The 21,166-nt window shown below is 34.0% G+C and overlaps 1 protein-coding gene and 1 long non-coding RNA gene across 6 annotated transcripts in view; one reads left to right on the top strand and one right to left on the bottom strand.

Annotated features, from left to right (window-relative positions):
- Positions 1-21,166, top strand: part of RICTOR (RPTOR independent companion of MTOR complex 2) — a 129,512-nt gene that overhangs the window by 49,497 nt on the left and 58,849 nt on the right. For all 5 annotated transcript variants that reach the window (XM_059173842.1, XM_059173839.1, XM_059173840.1 and 2 more), the window contains 3 exons: positions 8,971-9,035; positions 9,847-9,978; positions 18,122-18,185. In XM_059173842.1, the coding sequence (XP_059029825.1) occupies positions 8,971-9,035; positions 9,847-9,978; positions 18,122-18,185 (261 nt within the window). The remainder of the gene's footprint in view (positions 1-8,970; positions 9,036-9,846; positions 9,979-18,121; positions 18,186-21,166) is intronic.
- Positions 1-21,166, bottom strand: part of LOC131831683 (uncharacterized) — a 77,936-nt gene that overhangs the window by 48,317 nt on the left and 8,453 nt on the right. The window lies entirely within an intron of this gene.

Raw genomic sequence — 21,166 nt, 5'->3', positions numbered from 1 at the left:
AAATCTCTATGAATATCCCTATAGAATAAGAAATCTTTATAGAATATATATATATCTCTATAGAATAAGAAAATAAAAATAATTGATGTCACTTAGTTAGACTAGTTAGGAATTAGTTGGCCACCCTTCTCTTTGTTCCCATAACAGATTATGTGTGTCTACTAAATTTTATTGTTTTGTTATTACTATTTGTTTTGGGTTACTATCTTATTAAATTGAGTTTCTTATCGGAGAAAGACAACTATCATATGATCTCCCTGATATGAGGAAGTAGAGATGCAACGTGGGGGGGTTTAGGGGGGTAGGAAAAGAATAAATGAATCAAGATGGGATCTGGAGGGAGACAAATCATAAGAGACTCTTAATCTCGCAGAACAAACTGAGGGTTGCCGGGGTAGGGTGGTGGGGTTATGGACATTGGGGAGGGTGTGTGCTGTGGTGAAGTGTGTAAACCTGGTGATTCACAGACCTGTATCCCTGCAGCTAATAATACATAATATGTTTATAAAAAAATTTAAAAAATTAAATATTAAATTAAATAAAAATTAAATAAAAAATTAAAAAAATTATAAGAAAAAAGTAAATCGAGTTTCTTAAACATAAGAAACCTGTAGTATTTCTTCTTCTGCTCTTATATTCCCTTTTACTCCAAAGTCTGGTATATAACAAGTATTTAATTAAAGGTTTTATATTATATAGAGAAGATTTTGCATTTTAAATATGAGTTTTGGCTGTATTACTATTTGTTTTGTTTTTTTAGTATAAGCCTGCTGTTAGGATAAACTTAATTTGTAGATCAATGGGGCTAAAATGTTGTATAGGGTAGACCTCTTCTGCAGAATTAAACTTCCTTTTAAAGTATGAAGAGAGGGTGCTAGTGATGTGATCCTATAACCATGTGAATGTCACACACCCATGCTTGCCTTCTGACATCATTTCACTAGATAAAGTAATGTGTATAACAGACTACTGATGAATATAATCTTAGTATCCTATTTTTAAAACTGACAACATGCTTATAATCTAATGACCTATTTTTTTTAAACATGAAAATATTTCAGCTTTTTACATTCTAAAAGTTCTCTTTTCCTGTGTTTAATCTCCTATATTCTATACTGAAAGCTCCAAAAGAATCTTTATTTTGTTCTATGTTGAAAAAACTTCAAAAATAGTATAAGCTAAATATAAAAAATTAAAACAGCACAGAATAATTTATACTAAAATGTGAAAGTCCTTTCTCACATACCCTTCCCATCCACCTCCCCACTATGACAAAAGTACCATTCTCTAGAGGTAACCACCAGGAAGTAGTTATCCTTCTCTGGTATGATTGTGTGTGTGTGTGTGTGTGTGTGTGTGTATGTGTGTGTATGTGTGTGTTTGTTCCACTGAGTTGTGAGAATTAAATGAGCTAAACGAAAATGTGTGCTTAATAGAGTACTGAATTTATTTACCATTTATTACATGTGCACAAAGGGTTTTTTTTGTTTGTTTTTGTTTTTAAAGATTTTATTTATTTATTTGACAGAGATCACAAGTAGGCAGAGAGGCAGGCAGAGAGAGAGGAAGGGAAGCAGGCTCCCTGCTGAGCAGAGAGCCCAATTCGGGGCTCCATCCCAGGACCCTGGGATCATGACCTGAGCTGAAGGCAGAGGCTTTAACTCATGGAGCCACCCAGGCACCCTGGTTTTTTTAATGAGATCATGACATATATTGATTAATAGTTTGTACTTTTCTGCTAATATATTATAGGATCCTTTCCTTTTCTATAAATATAGATCTACTTTTTTAAAGCTGCATATATGTGTGTAGATGTATCTACATATATATTTGTGTATTTACAAATATATTCATATTTGTACATATGCATACATACATATGTTGTGACTTAGTCCACCATTAAAAAATGTTTTTCCTAGTTCTTTTTGCTATTTTAAATAATGTATAATAACACTTTTGTGTACTTTCTTATGCAGAGTAGGATTTAGAAGTGTGATTTCTAAAAAAAAGTAAAAAAAAAGCATTTTCATTTTTTATTTTAAAACCTGCTTCTAAAATGCACTCTGAAAAGACCATGTTGTAGAATTCTTATCTGTGATGAGATTTTCTTTTAAGTTTGGGTTATTCTGTCTGTTCTTATTTGTGAGAACTATTCATTTAACCTTCAGAACAATATGAGTAAAATGTGAATATCAATTGTGCTGTTTTAATTGATCATTATATATTTTTAAAAGAGGTTATATTTATATATTTGATAGAGAAAGAGAGATCACAAGTAGGCAGAGAGGCAGGCTGAGAGGGAGGGGGAAGTAGGCTCCCCGCTGAGCAGAGAGCCCGATGTAGGACTCTATCCCAGGATCCTGAGATCATGACCTGAGCTGAAGGCAGAGGCTTAACCCACTGAGCCACCCAGGCGCCCTGATCTTTATATTTTTTAAAAAATAATAATCTTAAAAAGCATCTCAGACATTTTTATTACCTAGAAGTAGTTTAGACTTCTGTCTTACCTTTGTAAGATTATGCTATTGTTGATTGCTCCTATTACATATTTTAGTTTTTATAAGAAAGTCTTATAAAAAATAAATTCAACAAACTTAATTAAACTGAACTGAAGTAAAAAGAAGTTATTTGCTCTCATGATGAGAAAAAAACATATGTTGGGTCCTAATTTCAGGTAAAACAACCCAAGGGTTGAAAAAATGTTAATTGTATTTTGTCTTTCCATTTCTTAGCTGACTTGCCTTTTTTTTTTTTTTTTAAGTTAGCTTCATTCTGAAACACTTTCCATTTAGCTAAGATACATCGTCCTTACAGTTTTTAATCATAAAAGCAGAGGGTAGCCCTCTCTTAATCATCTTCTACATGAACTATCATTTTGGTCATGTTTAGCTAGGCATTGTGACCGATAGTCATAGAAACAAATGGGATGGGAGCAACGGAAACCCAATGAAAATGTGATATCTAATAATTTTACATATTAAGTGACTGTTACGATGCTAATTCTAACGTTTTGAAAGGTCTTTACTGACTTCTGAATGTAACCCATAATTTGGTTCTCAATATAACACATTTATGTGATAGGGCAGGCAGTGTTAACATTTTAATAACTTAAAACAACTTAAAAGCAATAATTACTAACCACCACTGAAAACATAGCCCTAACATCTGTTGCTATCCCTGGACAATAGACCGCAATTATGACAAACATGCTATGTTTTGTCATAAATTGATCTTTTTAGTTGTTACTTGTGATCTTCATTTCCAACTGACTGGGCATTTTTTTCAGAAGTGTTTCTTGCAGTTGAAATGTTTCTCTTGCATTGTTTTTTCTTTTTCAAAATGGAGGTTGAGGATTTTTTATATATATATACAGATTTAAAGTAGAATGGAAGATTTCCTAAGCTTTAACGAGGGAAATTACACCCTTTTCAAAATACTTTTCGAAATGTGAGTTTTGAAGACCATAATAATAACTTTGAGGGTTTCTTTTAGCTTTTCATCAAAACTGCTAACTCAACAAATGTTAAATCATGGGCAGTCCTATATTTTGTGTCTAGGCGGGTGGGTAATTTAGAAACTATATGTTTCCCTGAATCTACAGTTTTCTACAAGGATCTGGCACATGTGAAAAAGATAGTACAGAAATGAGAATCAAGTACACATTTAGGGGAGAAACCAACCCTTGAGAGGACAAGACTTCATTTACTTTCTTTCTAGGATTTCAGAGCATTTTGTTTTATTAACATGCATTGCTACTGTAATAAAAAAACGGAAATAGTGCCTTTTTAGAACTTGAGTTGATACGTAAATCATTGTTTCAAGAAGTAACATTTTTTCCCATTTTAAAAACACAATATATTTATTTTAAAGATTTGGGGGGAGGGGCAGAGGGAGAAGGAGAGAGAGAATCTCAAGTGGACTCCACACAGAGCATGAAGCCGGATACAGGGCTCTATCCCACCACCCTGAGATCACAGCCTGAGTTGAAATTAAGAGTTGGTCGCTTAACCGACTGAGCCACCCAGGCATCCCAAAACACAATATTTTATATGTTGATACAAATAAATTATAAGCTTCACTTTTCTATTAAATTTGAGTTGGAATGTGTCCAAAGTCTAAGTGATCATGATGCATCATAAGCAGTTCGTTTTTTTTTTTTTAAGTAAGGTACCATATAATAACAATGCTAGTAATCTTAAATACCTGGAAATCTCAAATAAATGCTAAATTTTGTTTAATACTGTCAGTATTAGTTAATAGTTTTGTGTGTGTTCTGATCCTTTGAAATGGGCAGCTTTTGTTATGTGTGTTTTAATTAACTGTTTTGGAAAAAATAATATCACTTACTCATATGTAACCAGGGTGCAGTTCTCCAGACTTTAAAATCATACTATTTTTGAGGCTGGAGAAATGAAATAAAGATGGTAATGTTCAGTTATTTATTTTTTATATCAAATCTCCCCTCTCCCTTTGCCCCTGTGTAAATAATTCTAATACAGAATTGTAGTAATATTTTTCACAGTGGACTCTGGACTCAGACTAGTTTGGTCTGATTTCTGGTTTTATCACTTACTAGCTATTTGGCATTGAGAAGTCATATTATCTACTATGTCTAAAACTCATTTGTCTTCATTTCTAAAAATATTATTTTCTAGGATTAGCAAGATTAGTAGTGAATAAATGTTACTTCCATTCCTATTCATGAATTTTATATATGGATAACCATCCCCAGGTTATATAATACTGATTAATTATAAACATTTCCAAAATACAGAAAAGCACAGAGAGGAAAATAAATCACCTTGACCACACTTTCATTTTTGGTGTCAAAATTTTGATGTTTAGACTTAAAAAATCTATCTTTAAAATATATATATATCTTTTAGAATTTTTTCTTTGTCTTACCAGTACGTTATGTCTGTTTTTCCTCCTTTTAAATTTATATTATAAATTTAAATATTATATAATATTGATGGCTACAGGCGTTTGCTCCTTTTGAACATTTTCCTTCCGGTTCCTTACCATTGTTATAATGTTACAACCCACCCTATATTTAGATTATTTTGTTAATATAAATCACCAAAAGTTAGATCCCTACCCTAGAGCATTTTTCCAGTTTTTTTTACAAAATGTTTTCAGTTTATAATCCCACTGACAATATTTTGTCTTATTTGGTATTATCGTGTTAAAAAAGCAATTTATGGCATTTTGGTAAGCTTTATTTCCAATGATATTTTTCATTGTTTTTGGTTCTGATTTTAGGGCATAGGAAGTATGTTGTGTTTATTTATCAGTTTTGTTCTTCATTAAACTCTTTGTACATTTTCTTGTCCTCTTCTCAGTAATCTCTCTCTAATTTCTTTGGGCCTTTCACATTGTAAGTGCCTACTCATTGTAGGCCCTACTTTGCTATGTGAGGGTCTAACGTTAGGGGCTGAATTGTGTCCCCCTAATTGATTTGTTGAAGCCTTCACCTGCAGTGCCTCAGTATCAGTTTGTATGGGGGGATAGGCTCTTCATAGGCAGTGAAGGTAAAATTAGGTCATTTGGGTGATCCCTAAAATCCAATGTGACTGGTGTCCTGATAAGAAAAGGAGATTAGTATACAGATATACACAGAGAAATGACCATGTAAAGACTTGAGAGAACCTAGGAGAGAGGACCCCAAAGCAAAGAACCTCTGTCAAAATACGTTGATGTTCTAGCTTCCAGAATCATGAGAAAATAAATTTCTACATTTCAGCTACCTGGTTTGTGGTATGTGTATGTTATGTTTATTTACAGCAGACCCAGCAAACTAATACCGGGCTGTAACCTTTGCTTATCATAATTTTACAATATTTTTGACTAATATGTTAATAAACTTTTAATTTTAGGTATGCAATTGATTTTTTTAGATATATATAAACTTTCCTCTTTTGTCTCAAAACTTAAGAAATCTTACGTTTTATTTTAAATCTGTATATTTAAAAAATCCTCATCCTCCATGTTTAAGTACTTCAAACATTGTGCAACAAAATGCAATAGAAATAACAAAATTTTTTATGCCATTTGAAAGTTTAGTCTAAAGCTTCTTTGTCATATTTCAGAACTTTGAGGATTTTAGAGGTATACCAGTATTACCATTTTGTATAAAGACCTGTGAACAAAAGTTTTTACCTTGTTTTGCCTGTTTGCTTATTTACACAGCATTTTCTTACCACACAGAGTGATCATTTGTATAGTTTCCTTTTCTGCTATGAAATATTGTAGTATCTGAGAGCTACTCTGTTCTGATCCCCTTACCTATTATATTTGGAACATTTCTTTTTTCTTTTCTTCTAAAGAAGAAACTGGATAGGACATTTTATAAGGAGCCTACCAATAGGATACCAATAGGATAGGATTAGCTTTTTTTTTTTTTTTTTTTTTTTTTAACCCTGCACTATTGTGCCCTTTGAAATATATTCTTGGGCCCGTTCTTTGCCCAGACAAATGTGAGAGCCCTTTGGTTGGCTTATTCTGTCTCGTTAACATGTTCATAACTTCATACTGAAGAATAATAGCGTTTGGAATCCCTTCTGCATGTTACTTAAATGGTCAATCTTCTCTTTCATCCATTTTAGTTAGGCCCATTGAAGAACTTGAGAAACTTATATAACTTATTTTTCAAAACTCAGACTAAAGTGGTATATAGTCATCCAGGTGGGAGGGAAGTAGTGCCAGTATTAGATCAGTGTTCTTAATGAAAACAAGAAAGACTGTTTGAAGGTAGCAGGAAACTGCTCAGTGGACAAGAAATGTAGGAGCCAGAGCTTCGGAGAAGGGACAGTCTTGTAGAGGTGAACTTTACTTCTCCGACAACTTTTGCCAAGAGATACTGGCTAGTGTAGAGTATGGGCAGAAAACTAGGACTCAGACTTTAGGCCCAGGAGTACTGTTACTAAAAGACAAAAAAGGAAAAAGACAGCACAGACCTTTTGGTGGAGACCTAGGGGAGATCTAGTAGAAGGAGATTGTTGGCTTTACACATTTGTTGAATCCTGAAACTATCTGAGATGGTTCACTTAAAAATCTAAACAAAAAATATTTGAAAGTAAAATATTTGAAAGTATTTGTAGTGTTTTCGTAAGACAAAAATTAGGTATGCCATCCTCTTGGGCCTAATCCCTTCAACAACAAACGAGCTTTCATTTGAAACCTGGGGATCAAGGAAGAAAAGGAAAAAGGGGAGATAGACTGAGTCTTACCAGAGCAGCAATTTGTCTGTACTTAGTATTGTCCAGTGACCTAACAAAGAGAAGGATAAACCCTCAATGGAGAACGATAACATCAGGAATCTCTGCAAGGATTTATATACAGAGTTTACAGAATCCACCAAAAGGCAGGACTACATGACTACAGCAAAAGGAAAAACAGATCCAGAGATGGTCTACATCATTCATATTCATTAGATAATAAGCATTTTAAATATTTAAAATATGATTTATATGTAAAGAAAATAGAGGATCCATGGAGAACATAGGTGAAAAAGAAGATTTCTTTTTTTTTTTTTTTAATTACTGGAGTTGTGTAGTTAAATGAAAATGCAAGAAGGGAAAGACAGTATATCTAAAATGGAAACTCAAGATTAGCTGTACTGGAAGACAGATAAATCGAAAATGTCCAGTCAGAGCACTAAGATAAAAGAGAAGGGAGTAAATAGAGAAGAGGTTTTAGAGATTTGCAGTATACACAAAAAAGATCTGATACTTGAATTACCAGAAAGAGAGAAGAGAGGAAATTGGGCAGAAGTAATTTTGAAGAGATAATGTACAGAATTTTCTAAAAACTAATCAAATATATCAACCCAGAGATCCGGGAATTTGTTTTTCCTAAGCAGGATAGATAAGAAAATACACCTGAATGGTAAGATTGCTGAAAACCAAAGATAAAGGGGAAAAAATCTTGAAAGGAGTCTGAGAAAAAGGATCTGACCTTCAAAGGAGCCAATGGTAAGACTGATAATAAGACTTTTCAACAGAGACAATGGAAACCATTTTGAAGCTCTTCAGAAAATAGCAGCTAACCTAAAAATCTATAAATCCAGGAAGATAACCTTTAAAAAGAAAAGAGAAAAGGAAATTTCCAGGCAAACAAAAGTCAAAAGAATCTGTTTACCAGCAACCTTGGCTAAAAATTAAATAAATGAAAACACCGATAAAACAAATCAACAAGAAACTGAGGATTCTCTAGACAGAAGGAAGAATATCCCATTAAGATACAACTGACATGGGGTGCCTGGGTAGCTCAGTGTGTTAAGCCTCAGCCTTCGGCTCAGGTCATGATCTCAGGGTCCTGGGATCGAGCCCCACATTGGGCTCTCTGCTCAGCGAGAAGCCTGCTTCGCCCTCTCTCTTTGCCTGCATTTCTGCCTACTTGTGATCCCTCTCTCTGTCAAATAAATAAATAAACAAAATCTTAAAAAAAAAAAAGATACAGCTGACATGAGTAATAATGGAAAAGGTGAATTTGTGGGTAAATGTAAATGGATACTGACTAAATATTAACTGAAAATAAAAATAACAGTAATGTATTACAGGGCTTGAAAGAAAAAACATCAGTAAGGTGAAAGGTGAGGCATGTAATGAAGTTCAAGTGTCAAGGGTCTAGCATTGTTGAGGACATGGTAATAGTTTCTCTTTAGACTGTGATTAATTAATAGTGCATGTTGTAAGCTCAATGGTAACCATTTAAAACAGTAAACTTATTGAGGGGGAAAATAGAATAATAAAAAGTAATTGGTTGCTTCAAATAAAAGCAAAAAGGATGGTTAAATCTAAAACTGGCAGGTCAAATAGAAAACCAGTAAGGTGATAGGTACATGTGTATTTGAACAGTAGATATATTTTCTAAAATTTTGTTAAAGAAAAATGCCTCATTTTTCAGTCTAAAAAGTAATGTAAATAAAAATAGTTAACACATATTCACATCCTTTTGTTTTTCTGACAGCTCCTTTGTGATATTGGCCATAGTGAAGAAAAACTGGGTTTTAACTATGAGGATATCATAATTTGGTAAGTATAGTTTAATTCCCTCCCTCACCCTTCTAGGTTTTAGTAATTTCAATTCTAGTAATTTTAAACTAAAAGGATAGTATAACACATTGTATTTGATTTTGTAGAAACAGTTGTTTGAACATTAGAAAAATTCAAGATTGCCAATATTTTTGGTTATCCTCTTGTTCTTACTGATGCTTTATAATTAAAGAATCAAAGCTAATGATGAGAAATACCTGGATTTCTGTAATTTAAACTTCTAAATTAAACATGAAATTCACAGAACAAAAGTTCTTAAATTTTCCTTGGAACAAGAAGAACCTGTATGATTATCTCTAGACCTCACTTGAGACAAAGTATGCTTATGCCAAACTATTTTCTCAAGTCTGTCAACAGAGAGACATAATTTTCTAATTTCATAGCCATCTCTTTGGTGTGCTTGGGAATTAAAATTTATATTGTCTGTGCCTACTATGAGAAAGTATTAATTGATTTAAACCAATGATTTACTGAGAGGAATGGAAGTAGGTAGGCAGAGGGAAATGGATTATAGAGACATATGTGATACACCTTCAAAAAGGCATATTTAATTTCCCATTCTTTATAGGAAATAAAGTACAGAAGGTAGAACAAAATAATGTTTTCTTGAGTAAGAATATGCTAAGGCACCACAGATTAAAAAATTAACAGTATTAGTGAAGTTCCATGGCTTACAGTGAATGATTTATATACATAGAAAATCACTAGTAGTTTTGCTTATTTTAACTGAGGAAGAATTTGGTACCATAATTTTATGTGTATTTGGAAGCAAAACTTTGTTTTTGTGCAGTTTGCGGTTAGCTTTATTGAATGAAGCAAAAGAAGTGCGGGCAGCAGGGCTGCGAGCTCTTCGATATCTCATCCAAGACTCCAGTATTCTGCAGAAGGTGCTAAAACTGAAAGTGGACTATTTAATAGCAAGGTAATTTTCCTAGAGCTGTATATGTTTTTAAAATTATATATTAAGTTTCAACATACATATCACAAAGTATACAGGTTTTTAGAGTAAAGCCTGATAATTTTTAGAGATAGATACAACCAAGTACCCCATTATCCTGAATAAGATATTTTCTTCATCCCAGTCAAGTTCCCATGTGTCTCCAACCAGTAGTAAACATTATTCTGCCTTTTCTTATTGTAAACCAGTATTTCCTGTTCTTGAGCATCATATGTTGGAAAAATACATAGTTACTCCTTCCTTAATGTTATTTGTCAGATGTATCTGTGTTCGTTTTTTTTTAAAGGCTGTATAATATATCATATAATGAATAGACTATAATTTATTCCATTCTATTGGTGGTGTTCTAGGTTGCTTTCAGATTTTTGCTCTTTTGGATAAAGCTGCCCCGAACATTCTTATAGGCAGACATAAGCACTCATTTTTCTTAGATATATATGTAGGAGTGGAACAAACTGCTGGGTCATAGGTTTATGACTATTTAGCTTTACTACATACTGCCAGTTTTCCATAATGATTATACCGGTTTATATTCCTGCCAACAACGTTTGAGAGCTCCAGTCTCTATATTCTCATCAGCATTTGCTTTTAGCTTTTAATTGTAGACTTTCTGCTGTATCATTTTTGTGAGTGTCATTGTGGTTTTAATTTTTTCATTTCCCTAATGAGTAGTGATATTAAGCACCTTTCATTTGTTTGTTGGCTGTTTGAACATCCTCCTTGTCTTTTGCTCATTTGTAAATTGGATTATCTATCTCATTATATAGGAGTTCTTGATGTTCTGGATATGATTCCTTTCAGGTATATGTTTTGACAGTCTCTTCCCCAAGTCTGTCTGTTTGCCTTTTCTCTCTTCCCAATTAGTAGAATCCAGTTTTATAGTTAATGCTCTTGGGCTCTCTGGAAGATACTATTCTTTGTTTTCTTCTAAAAGGTTTTATTCCTCTTTATGTTTAATTAAGTGTCAGGTCATAATTCATTTTTATTTTTATGGATAATGAAGTACATTTTAGCAGGATTTATTTAAAAGATTATCCTCTGGTGTCTAGGTTAGTGACAGTTCTGTTGTAAACCAGGTACCTGGTAAGGATGGATCTGTTTTCGCATTCCCTTTTTCTTTTTAGTTTGTCTATTCTTGCCCGTTTCTATTTTAATGACTGAAGCTTGATAGTAAATGTTAATATCTGTTGGTATAAGTCTTCCAGTTTTTCTTCCTTAAGACTGTTGGCTGTTCTATGTTCTGCATTTTCATATGAATTTTAGAATCAGCTTGTCCATTTCCTTAAAACACTCTAGAATTTTAGTAGTAATTGCACTGAAACGCTGGATTATTTTGGGCTGAATTGATATCTTAATAACATTGACTGTTCTAAGTCCTTATTTATTTGGAACATAATTTCAACAGTATTTTGTAGTTTTTTATGTAGAGACCTTGCACATTACTTGCTATGCTCTTTCTAAGGTATTTTTTTTTAAATTTTTTATAAACATATAATGTATTTTTAGCCCCAGGGGTACAAGTCTGTGAATCACCAGGTTTACACACTTCACAGCACTCAGCACAGCACACACGCCCCACAATGTCCATAACCCCACCACCTTCTCCCTCACCGCTTCCCCCCAGCAACCCTCAGTTTGTTCGCGAGATTAAGACTCTCTTATGGTTTGTCTCCCTCCCGAACCCATCTTGTTTCTTTATTCTTTTCCTACTCCTCAAGCCCCCCACGTTGCATCTCCACTTCCTCATATTAGGGAGATCATATGATAGTTGTCTTTCTCTGATTGACTTATTTTGCTAAGCATAATACCCTCTAGTTTCATCCACGTTGTCACGAATGGCAAGATTTCATTTCTTTTGATGGCTGCATAGTATTCCATTGTATATATATACCACCTCTTCTTTATCCATTCATCTATGGATGGACATCTAAGTTCTTTCCATAGTTTGCCTATTGTGGACATTGCTGCTATAAACTTTCAGGTGCATGTGCCCCTTTGGATCACTACGTTTGTATCTTCAGGGTAAATACCCAGTAGTGCAATTGCTGGGTCATAGGGTAGCTCTATTTTCAACATTTTGAGGACCCTCCATGCTGTTTTCCAGAGTGGTCGCACCAGCTTGCATTCCCACCAACCGTAGGAGGGTTCCCCTTTCTCTGCATCCTTGCCGGCATCAGTCATTTCCTGACTTGTTAATTTTAGCCATTCTGACTGGTGTGAGGTGGTATCTCCTTGTGGTTTTGATTTGTATTTCCGAGTGATGTAGAGCATTTTTTCATGTATCTGTTGGCCATCTGGATGTCTTCTTTGCAGAAATGTCTGTTCATGTCCTCTGCCCATTTCTTGATTGGATTATTTGTTCTTTGGGTATTGAGTTTGCTAAGCTCTTTATAGATTTTGGATACTAGCCCTTTATCTGATATGTTGTTTGCAAATATCTTCTCTCATTCTGTCAGTTGTCTTTTGGTTTTGTTAACTGTTTCCTTTGCTGTGCAAAAGCTTTTGATCTTGATGAAATCCCAATAGTTCATTTTTGCCCTTGCAATGTTCCTAGGAAGAAGTTGCTGTGGCTGAGGTCAAAGAGGTTGCTGCCTGTGTTCTCCTCAAGGATTTTGATGAGGTCCTTCATCCATTTTGAGTCTCTTTTCATGTGTGGTGTAAGCAAATGGTCCAATTTCATTTTTCTGCATGTGGCTGACCAATTTTCCCAACAGCATTTGTTTAAGAGGCTGTCTTTTTTCCATTGGACATTCTTTCCTGCTTTGTCGAAGATTAGTTGACCATAGAGTTGAGGGTCTATTTCTGGGCTCTCGGTTCTGTTCCACTGATCTATGTGTCTGTTTTTGTGCCAGTACCATACTGTCTTGATGATGACAGCTTTGTAATAGAGCTTGAAGTCTGGAATTGTGATGCCACCAACTTTGGCTTTTTCAATATTCCTTTGGCTATTCGAGGTCTTTTCTGGTTCCATTCTAAGGTATTTTTTTATGATAGTATTAATGTAAGCTAAATTTTTCTTTTTCATATTTTTTTGCTGAATAATTGTGAGTATTTGGTTTTGATTGTGGGTTTGGATACTAAACTCTTACCTGTTGATCTTGCTGGATTCACTTTTAATTCTAATTGTTTTAAAATTTGTTTTAGAGTTTCTGTATACATAGCATTAATTGCAAATGATGACTCTTATTTTTTCCTTTCCAATCTTTGTATCTTTCTTTTTCTTGCCTTATTGTACTGGTTAATATTGCATTGATTAGCAATAATGATAGGGGACAACTTTGTTTTCCTCTTGAACTCAGGTTAAAAGTACTCAGTATTTTGCTGTTACTTATGATACTTGCTGTAGGTTTTTGTGGTTTTTTTTATATTCCTTGTTTGCATTCCTGAAATAAACACCACATGTTCACTGTGTGTTTTGTCGTTTTTAAATATTAACTGACTTCAGTTTGTTAATTTTTGGAAGATTTTTGTAGCTAAGTTCATGAGAGGTGGTATTGGCCTATATTTTTTCCTTCTTCTAATGTCCTTGTTTAGGTGTGGTATTTTTCTTCGTAAAACAACTGGGGAAATTTTACTTTATTTTTATATTTTCTGGAAGAATTTATATAAGATTGATTTTATTATTTTTTCCTACATGGTTAGTAGAATTCACCAGTGAATCTGTTTGGGCATAGGGCTTTCTTTCTTAGGAAGTGTTTTTGTTTTGTTTTTTAAGATTTTATTATTTATTTGTCAGAGAGAGTGTACAAGCAGGGGGAACAGCAGGCAGAGAGGAAGAAGCAGGCTCCCCATTGAGCAAGGAGCCCAATGTGGGCTCTATCCCAGGACCCTAGGATAATGCTAAGGCAGCCGATTAAACCTATCCGGCCACGCAGACCTCCCCTTTTAAGGAAGTTTTAAGATTATGGATTCCATTTCTTCAGCAGATACAGTACTATTCAGATTTTCTCCTTCTTTTTTTAGTCATTTTTGAAGCTTTATTACTACATTCATATTTATAATTGTTAAACCTTCACATTGGACTAATCTTTTTATAGTTATGAAATGTCCCTTTTTCTTCCTGGTAATACTTCTCTTATGAGTATGCATGATATATTAAAATGGCTACTCACTTTGATTTAGGGCTTGCAGAATAAATCCTTTACCATCCTTTTACTTTCTATTGCGTATGTCCTTACGTTTAAGTTTCTGGCCTATAAACATCATATAGATATTTTTTGTTTGTTTTTAAATCTAGTTTGACTATCTAATTTGTCTTCTAATTGGAATATTTAGACTGTGTCTAGTGGATTTTTATCTGTATGGTCTGTGGGCTTTATGCACTGTAATTTTGTGTATGTTTGAGTTTTTTCATCTTGTTAATTTTCTCATATACTTGAGTTTGTTTGCTGTCTTGAGATTTGTCACATCCGTTCTTTGTTCTCATGTTTCTCCTTTTCTGTTTCTTTTGGAATTGTCAAGATTTTCTTTTCCTCCTCTATTAATACCTTGGTTATAAAATATTTTCTTCTTTTAGCAGTTGATATTAAGGTTTAGTGTTTTATTGCAATCAGAACAGTTCAGGAAACCTCTTACAGTTTATATCATCTTCCTTCTGCTTTTTATATTATTGCTTTTGCTTTTATTTCTACATATATTTATAACCCTACAAGGTAGTTTTGTTGTTGTTTTAAACTGGATCTATTGATACATACATATATATATTTTTTAAGATTTTATTTATTTATTTGACAGAGAGACAGTGACAGAGGGAACACAAGCAGGGGGAGTGAGAGTGGGAGAGAGAGGCCTCCTGCTGAGCAGGGAACCTGATATAGGGCTCCATCCCATGACCGTGGGATCACGACCCTAGCCAAAGGCAGTTGCTTAACCAACAGAGCCACCCAGGCACCCCTATTGATACATATTTTTAAAGATCTATTTATTTGAGAGAGAGAGAGCATGGGGGGAGGGGCAGAGGGAGAGAATTTTAAGCAGGCTCCCTGCTGAGTGTGGAGCCCAGTGCAGGGCTCCGTCTCACAACCCAGGAGATCATGACCTGAGCTGAAACCAAGAGCTTAAACCTGTTGAGGTGTCCCTAAACTGGAACTGTAGACATTTACCTACATTATTTACGTATTCCAGTATCCTTCTGGCATGTGTACATTTTCATTCATCGTATATCACTTTCTGTTTGATAAATTTCCTTTACTGTTCCTTTTAGTGCAGGTCTAGTTAAGATAAATTCTTTCACCTTTTTTTTTTTTGTCTGTAAATGCCTCTGTTTTGCCTTGATATTTGAAAGCTATTTTTATGATTGGCTCCTATTTTTTATGCTTTATATAAGTTATTATCGTCTGGGTTCGGGTTCTTTTTTTTTTTTTTTTTTTTTAAACTTGGTGAACAGCAAGTAGTTCCTTCTTACTGCTTCTTCTGGCTACTTTAAAGGTTTTCTTCTGTTTTAGTCATTCTTCTCTCATATCCTCTCATACTCCAGTTATATAGTATTGAATCTGTTCACTGTCTCATATGTCTCTGATGTTATTTTCAGTTTTTATTGTTAACTTTTGGCTTCAGTGTGTTTACTTTCTACTCACCTGTTTTTTCCTCTATCCTGCTATTAAATTGGTCTCTTCAAGTTTTAATTTCAGTTACTGTATTTCTATCATTTGTTTTACTCTTATTTTAAAGATTCCAGGTCGCTGCTTTCTTTTTCCATGTTTCCTTCTATTTACTTGATCATATTTATCATAGTGATTTATAGCCTTCTTAGGACAACACCAATATGTGATTCACCTGCGTTCTATTTCTGTTGTTGTTCTCTTTTCTTGGTTTTTAGTTACTTGGCCCTTTATTTTAAAGCATACCTCATGTTATTACATGATTGGATGTGAACATTGCATATTCAGAATATTTTACTCTGGGTCATGCTGTTTTCCTCTTACGAGAGTTAAGCTTTATTCTATAATGTTGGCTTATAACACTGATTTTGTTTAGTTTTAGCTTTCTCTTTGATCTAAGGAATGGCTGTTTGGGACCTCAAACGACAGTTGTTGATGTTGAACAGAATCTCTTCACCTTGACCAGTCTTAAGCTGAAATATCTATCTAGAGTGTTACATACCTGCTCAAATTTCTGCCTACTTCCTTAGCTTCCTAGGAATAGCTTTTTGTTTGGTTCCTTGGATTTCTTTTTGTTTTTGTTTTTGTTTTTTTCCACCCATCTTGATACTATATTTATTTATTTATTATTTATTTTCTCATCATAGCATATACCCTCCCAAATGTCCCATCACCCAGCTACCCCATCCCTCCCACCCTCCTCCCCTCCAGCAACCCTTAATTTGTTTCCTGAGATTGTATCTCCCTCTCTGATTTCATCTTGTTTCATTTTTCCCTCTTTTCCCCCTAATGATCCTCTGTCTTGTTTCTCAGATTCCTCATATCAGTGAGATATATGATAATTGTCTTTCTCTGATTGACTTATCTCGGTTAGCATAATAGTTCTGTCCACATCATTACAAATGGCAAGATTTCTTTTTTTGATGGCTGCATAGTATTCCAGAGTGTGTGTGTGTCTTCTTTATCTACTCATCTGTTGATGGACATCTAGGCTCTTTCCATAGTTTGACTGTTGTGGACATTGCTGCTATAAACATTGGGGTGCATGTGCCACATCAGATCATTACAGTTGTATCTTTGGGTAAATACCCAGTAGTACAGTTGCTGGGTCGTAGGGCAGTTCTATTTTCAACTTTTTGAGGAACCTCTATACTGTTTTCCAGAGTGGCTGCATGAGCTCACATTCCTACCAACAATGTAGGAGGGTTCCACATTCTCCACATCTCTGTTTTGCACAGTATAGAGATTGGCAAGTGCCTTGGAGAGGAGATTGCATGAAGATTTGCATTCACTTTCCTATGTTTACTTTTCTTTGGGATTTTTTTCCGTCCAGTCATGGCCACATTGGCTGCATTAAAGTTCATTCTGTCTCTCCAGTCTAGAAAGATTTTTGCTTTCTGCTAAGACTCTATTCCTCTAAAACTGGGAATTGACAGGTGCCCCTAGGGACAAAGCCTGATTGGATGTGGAGCTTGTGCATGTCTTTCCAGGGATCCATTGCCCTTTTAACAGTTTTCACAAGTATTTTGTTTACCCTTTACAGTTGTCTTTGACTAGAGGGGTGGTCTGATCCAGCCTCTCTGGTGTGGCCACAAATTGAATTCTGTTATTTACTTCTTTATAAAATTGTTTTTAGATTTTATTGCATTCAGATAGAAGAAATTCTTCTTTGAGAAACAAACTATATGTATTAATCAATACAATATTATATAATATTGAATAATATAATAGTGAACTACCATAAGTAAAAATTATTTGGCTACATAAACCAAAAACGCTTAAAAATTGAGTAATTTAATAAATTTTACAGAGAAGTGTTAGTTAAATGATACCTGATTGACCACTGATTTTTGAAGTGAATTTATAAAATTTATATTTGGTAAAATAGAATTATTGTGGCTACAATATGTGGCTATATAAGACTTTTAACATCATAATATATAAAATGTAGGTCCTGGTTAAAATCACTTCCTAAAAAAAAAAATGGCTCCACACTGAGCGTGGAGCTCACAGCTTAAATTCACAACCTTGAGATCAAGACCTGAGCTGAGATCGAGTCAGTTGCTCATCCGACAGATATACCCATATGCCCCTAAAAAATCACATTTCAACTAAAATAAGGTGGAAATGTTTTTTCTTCACAATTTTTATAAAATCATGAATTTTTATCAAAAATAGGTGAATTGTTTTTTCACTAGATTTCTGATACTTTGCTTTATGTGTATGTTTATTGTTTCTCTATTTTTGATGTATATAATTCTGTAAATTATTTACTATAGTCTTTTCTGGAGTTTTAAATGAAATAATTTTGAAATGCCTTATAACAAATATTTATCACAAGAGAACTGAATGTAAGTTAAGAAAATAAATGTCTGCTAGTTTTAAAATCATGTTAAAATTTTAAAATACCATATTAACATTATGAAGATGGGTCTGATCTGGTGGTATTATAAAAAATTGTTTAATAAGATTTTTATCAATAACTAAATATTTTGTGTATTATTTAGGTGCATTGACATACAGCAGAGCAACGAGGTAGAGAGGACACAAGCACTTCGATTAGTCAGAAAGGTATGCTCTATGTGTGAGAGAGAAGGCAGATTTTTGGTGTTTACGTTAAGTATTTTACATTTTTAGATTTAGACTATTCTGTGAAATCTTTATATTAAAATTTTAAAGGCTAAATTCTCATTAAACATTTTTGTTAAAATTATATGAGGTGAATAGGCCTGTTAAACTTAGAGTTAAGCATAAATATTTTGTGTAATTATTCTGTGTTATTGGGTACAGCTAGGACAATATTTTTTAATAAAATATTCACTGTAAGGAATACAGTTGTTGCCCCACCCCATCCCCACCCATTATCTGGAGTTTCAGTTACCTGAGGTCAACCATGGTTTTCCTTCTGCATATGGTTAGGTCTGTAGTAGACTAATGTTACATCACAATACTTACATCTTCACCTCACTCATCTCATCACATAGGAATTTTATCATCTCACATCACCACAAGAAGGGTGAGTACAGTACAATAAGCTATTTTGAGAGAGAGAGACCCTATTCATATAAATTTTATTGTAGTATGTTACAGTTCTATTTTATTGTTATTGTTGCTAATCTCTTGCTGTGCCTAATTTATGAGTTAAACTTATTGTAGATATGTATGTACAGTAAAAAAAAAGTATACTTGACTTTTGAACTTAATGGGTCTACTTACATAAATTTTTTTCTATAAATATAGAACTGTAAATGTATTATCTCTTACGATTTTCTTAACATTTTCTTTAGCTTCCTTTATTGTAAGAACATAGTCTATAAAACATACAGAATATGTGTTAACTGTTTATGTTATCAGTAAGGCTTTCAGTCAACAGTAGACTTTTAGTATAGTTTGTATATAGAGTTCAGTACTGTCTGTGGTTTCAATATCCACTTGGGGGTCTTGGAACATATCCCCAATGGATAAGAGGGTGGGGAAGAACTACTGTATTTCTTCCTTAGTAGACACGTAAATGAAATTACAGCTTTTTTGATGTAGTATTGGAGAAAGAGGATTACTTGTTTCCCACTCTACTTCCTTCTTACTTGTATGCTTGGAGTTAACCATTAAAAGAATGTCACAGAGTATTACAGGCTGGTTTTGGGGTCAAATTTAGGTAGAGTCCATAGCAGTTTCAATAAGCAATTCAGTCCATAGCAATTTCAATAAGCATTTTATAGGATAGATCAGAATCTAAATTCTGCATTAGAGCGTGGTAAGGATAACCCATAATGCTTCTAATGAGAGGTTTTCAAGGAATTTTTGTTGTTAATTAATGTGATACCCTCATGGCAAAACACTGAACTAACAGTTAACTTGGTAAGGACAGTTATGTATGAATTTTTTCATGTTTCATCCTAAGTATCCTGTTTCATCCTAAACATTTATGAGACTTACGCAGTATATGGTTGCTTTAATGTAAAAGCATCAAAAATTATTTAAATTATTTAAAAAAATAAGATTTTTAACCCTTCTCTTTACTCCCCTTTGAATTCAGTGTATACTTCAGAATGGTAGAGTGTTGAATTTGTACATTAACTAGATCTCCTCTTTTTCTCTTTTATTTCAATTGTCCAGCTTGGGGTTAGTAGTAGTAGCCACAGGTGAGCATAGTAAGGAAGAGGTAAATGGATGAATGGCTTAAAAGAAATTTACAATTCTAATAAGAGTAATATTGAAGATAGATTACAATATTTCTGTCTGTGGGTAAAGTGTCATATTGAGGCTATGATTTCACTCCTCAGATTTTTTGTTTCTAAGATTTTATTTATTTGTTTGACAGAGAGAGATCACAAGTTGGCAGAGAGGCAGGCAGAGAGAGAGAGGGAAGCAGGCTCCCTGCTGAGCTGAGTGCCCGAAGTGGGGTTTGATCCCAGGACCCTGAGATTATGACCTGAGCTGAAGGCAGAGGCTTAACCCACTGAGCCACCAACGCACCCCTTGTAAAATGTTTTGGCACATTACAATTTAGCTTGTAAACAGCCCAGTAGAAGTAAATAGACACTTAACAATTTAATAATGCTATTGCAAAAATATTTTTTTCTTCTGTTATCTTCTAAAACACAGAGTAATTTGAGGCAGATAACATTTGTGAATCCAAAGGCAGGAAAATTGCTTATACCTGATGGTAGGATGTAGACTCAGAGGAAGAATTGTGGTGCAAGGTTCCTCCTTGGTTTAGCTAAAAGAAGATAGAATTAAGAGGAAGCATACTTGCTGAATCAATAGTGACCTCTATTGGTTAGAGGAACTGTAATTTCAGTAGTATTTTTTTTTAAAGATTTTATTTATTTATTTACAGAGAGAGACACAGCAAGAGAGGGAACACAAGCAGGGGGAGTGTGAGAGGGAGAAGCAGGGTCCAGAGTAAGCAGGGAGCCCTATGGGGCGCTCGATCTCAGGACCATGGGATCATGACCTGAGCCAAAGGCAGATGCTTAATGACTGAGCCACCCAGGTGCTCCTCAGTAGTATTTTTTAACAACCAAAGCACCTATTTTTTTTTTTTTCAGCAACATCTTGGCAAGAGCTAGTAGAAATTAATGTTAATGTTATAATGGCTAGGTCACGATGGATTTTTTGTGTGCATTTTGAAAGTTTTAAAATTTTCTATGTAAGTATTAATCTTATTTATTTTAAAGAAAACAGAAACATCTGTTGCTTTAGGATAACTTTTTCATGGGTTTTCCTTCCTTTTTCACCTGTCTTCACTTGTCTCATTCATTTGGAAGATTTTTTGCTTCCATGCTCATTTTCAGTGTTTTTGATTTTTTTTTTTCCCCCTTTCTCTCCAGTCCAGAGAATCTTTCCTGGTTTTTGTCTTTCTCTTCTTCTGTATAATTTTCCCACTTTTCAGCTGTTACTAGTCTTTATCCCCTTGAAATTCTATTCACTGCCTGCCTGATTTAAGCCATCAATTTTCCTTATATATTATTTCTTTATTCATATAGTAAGAGATTAACATAGCACATATTTTTTTACAGTTGAAGGAGATTCATTTAGGGAATTACTTG

The sequence above is a fragment of the Mustela lutreola genome, chromosome 5 (genome assembly GCF_030435805.1).
Source record: "Mustela lutreola isolate mMusLut2 chromosome 5, mMusLut2.pri, whole genome shotgun sequence".
Lineage (NCBI taxonomy): Eukaryota > Metazoa > Chordata > Mammalia > Carnivora > Mustelidae > Mustela > Mustela lutreola.
The sequence above is the reverse complement of the archived record's forward strand: the minus strand, read 5'-3'. Positions and strand labels throughout refer to the sequence as shown.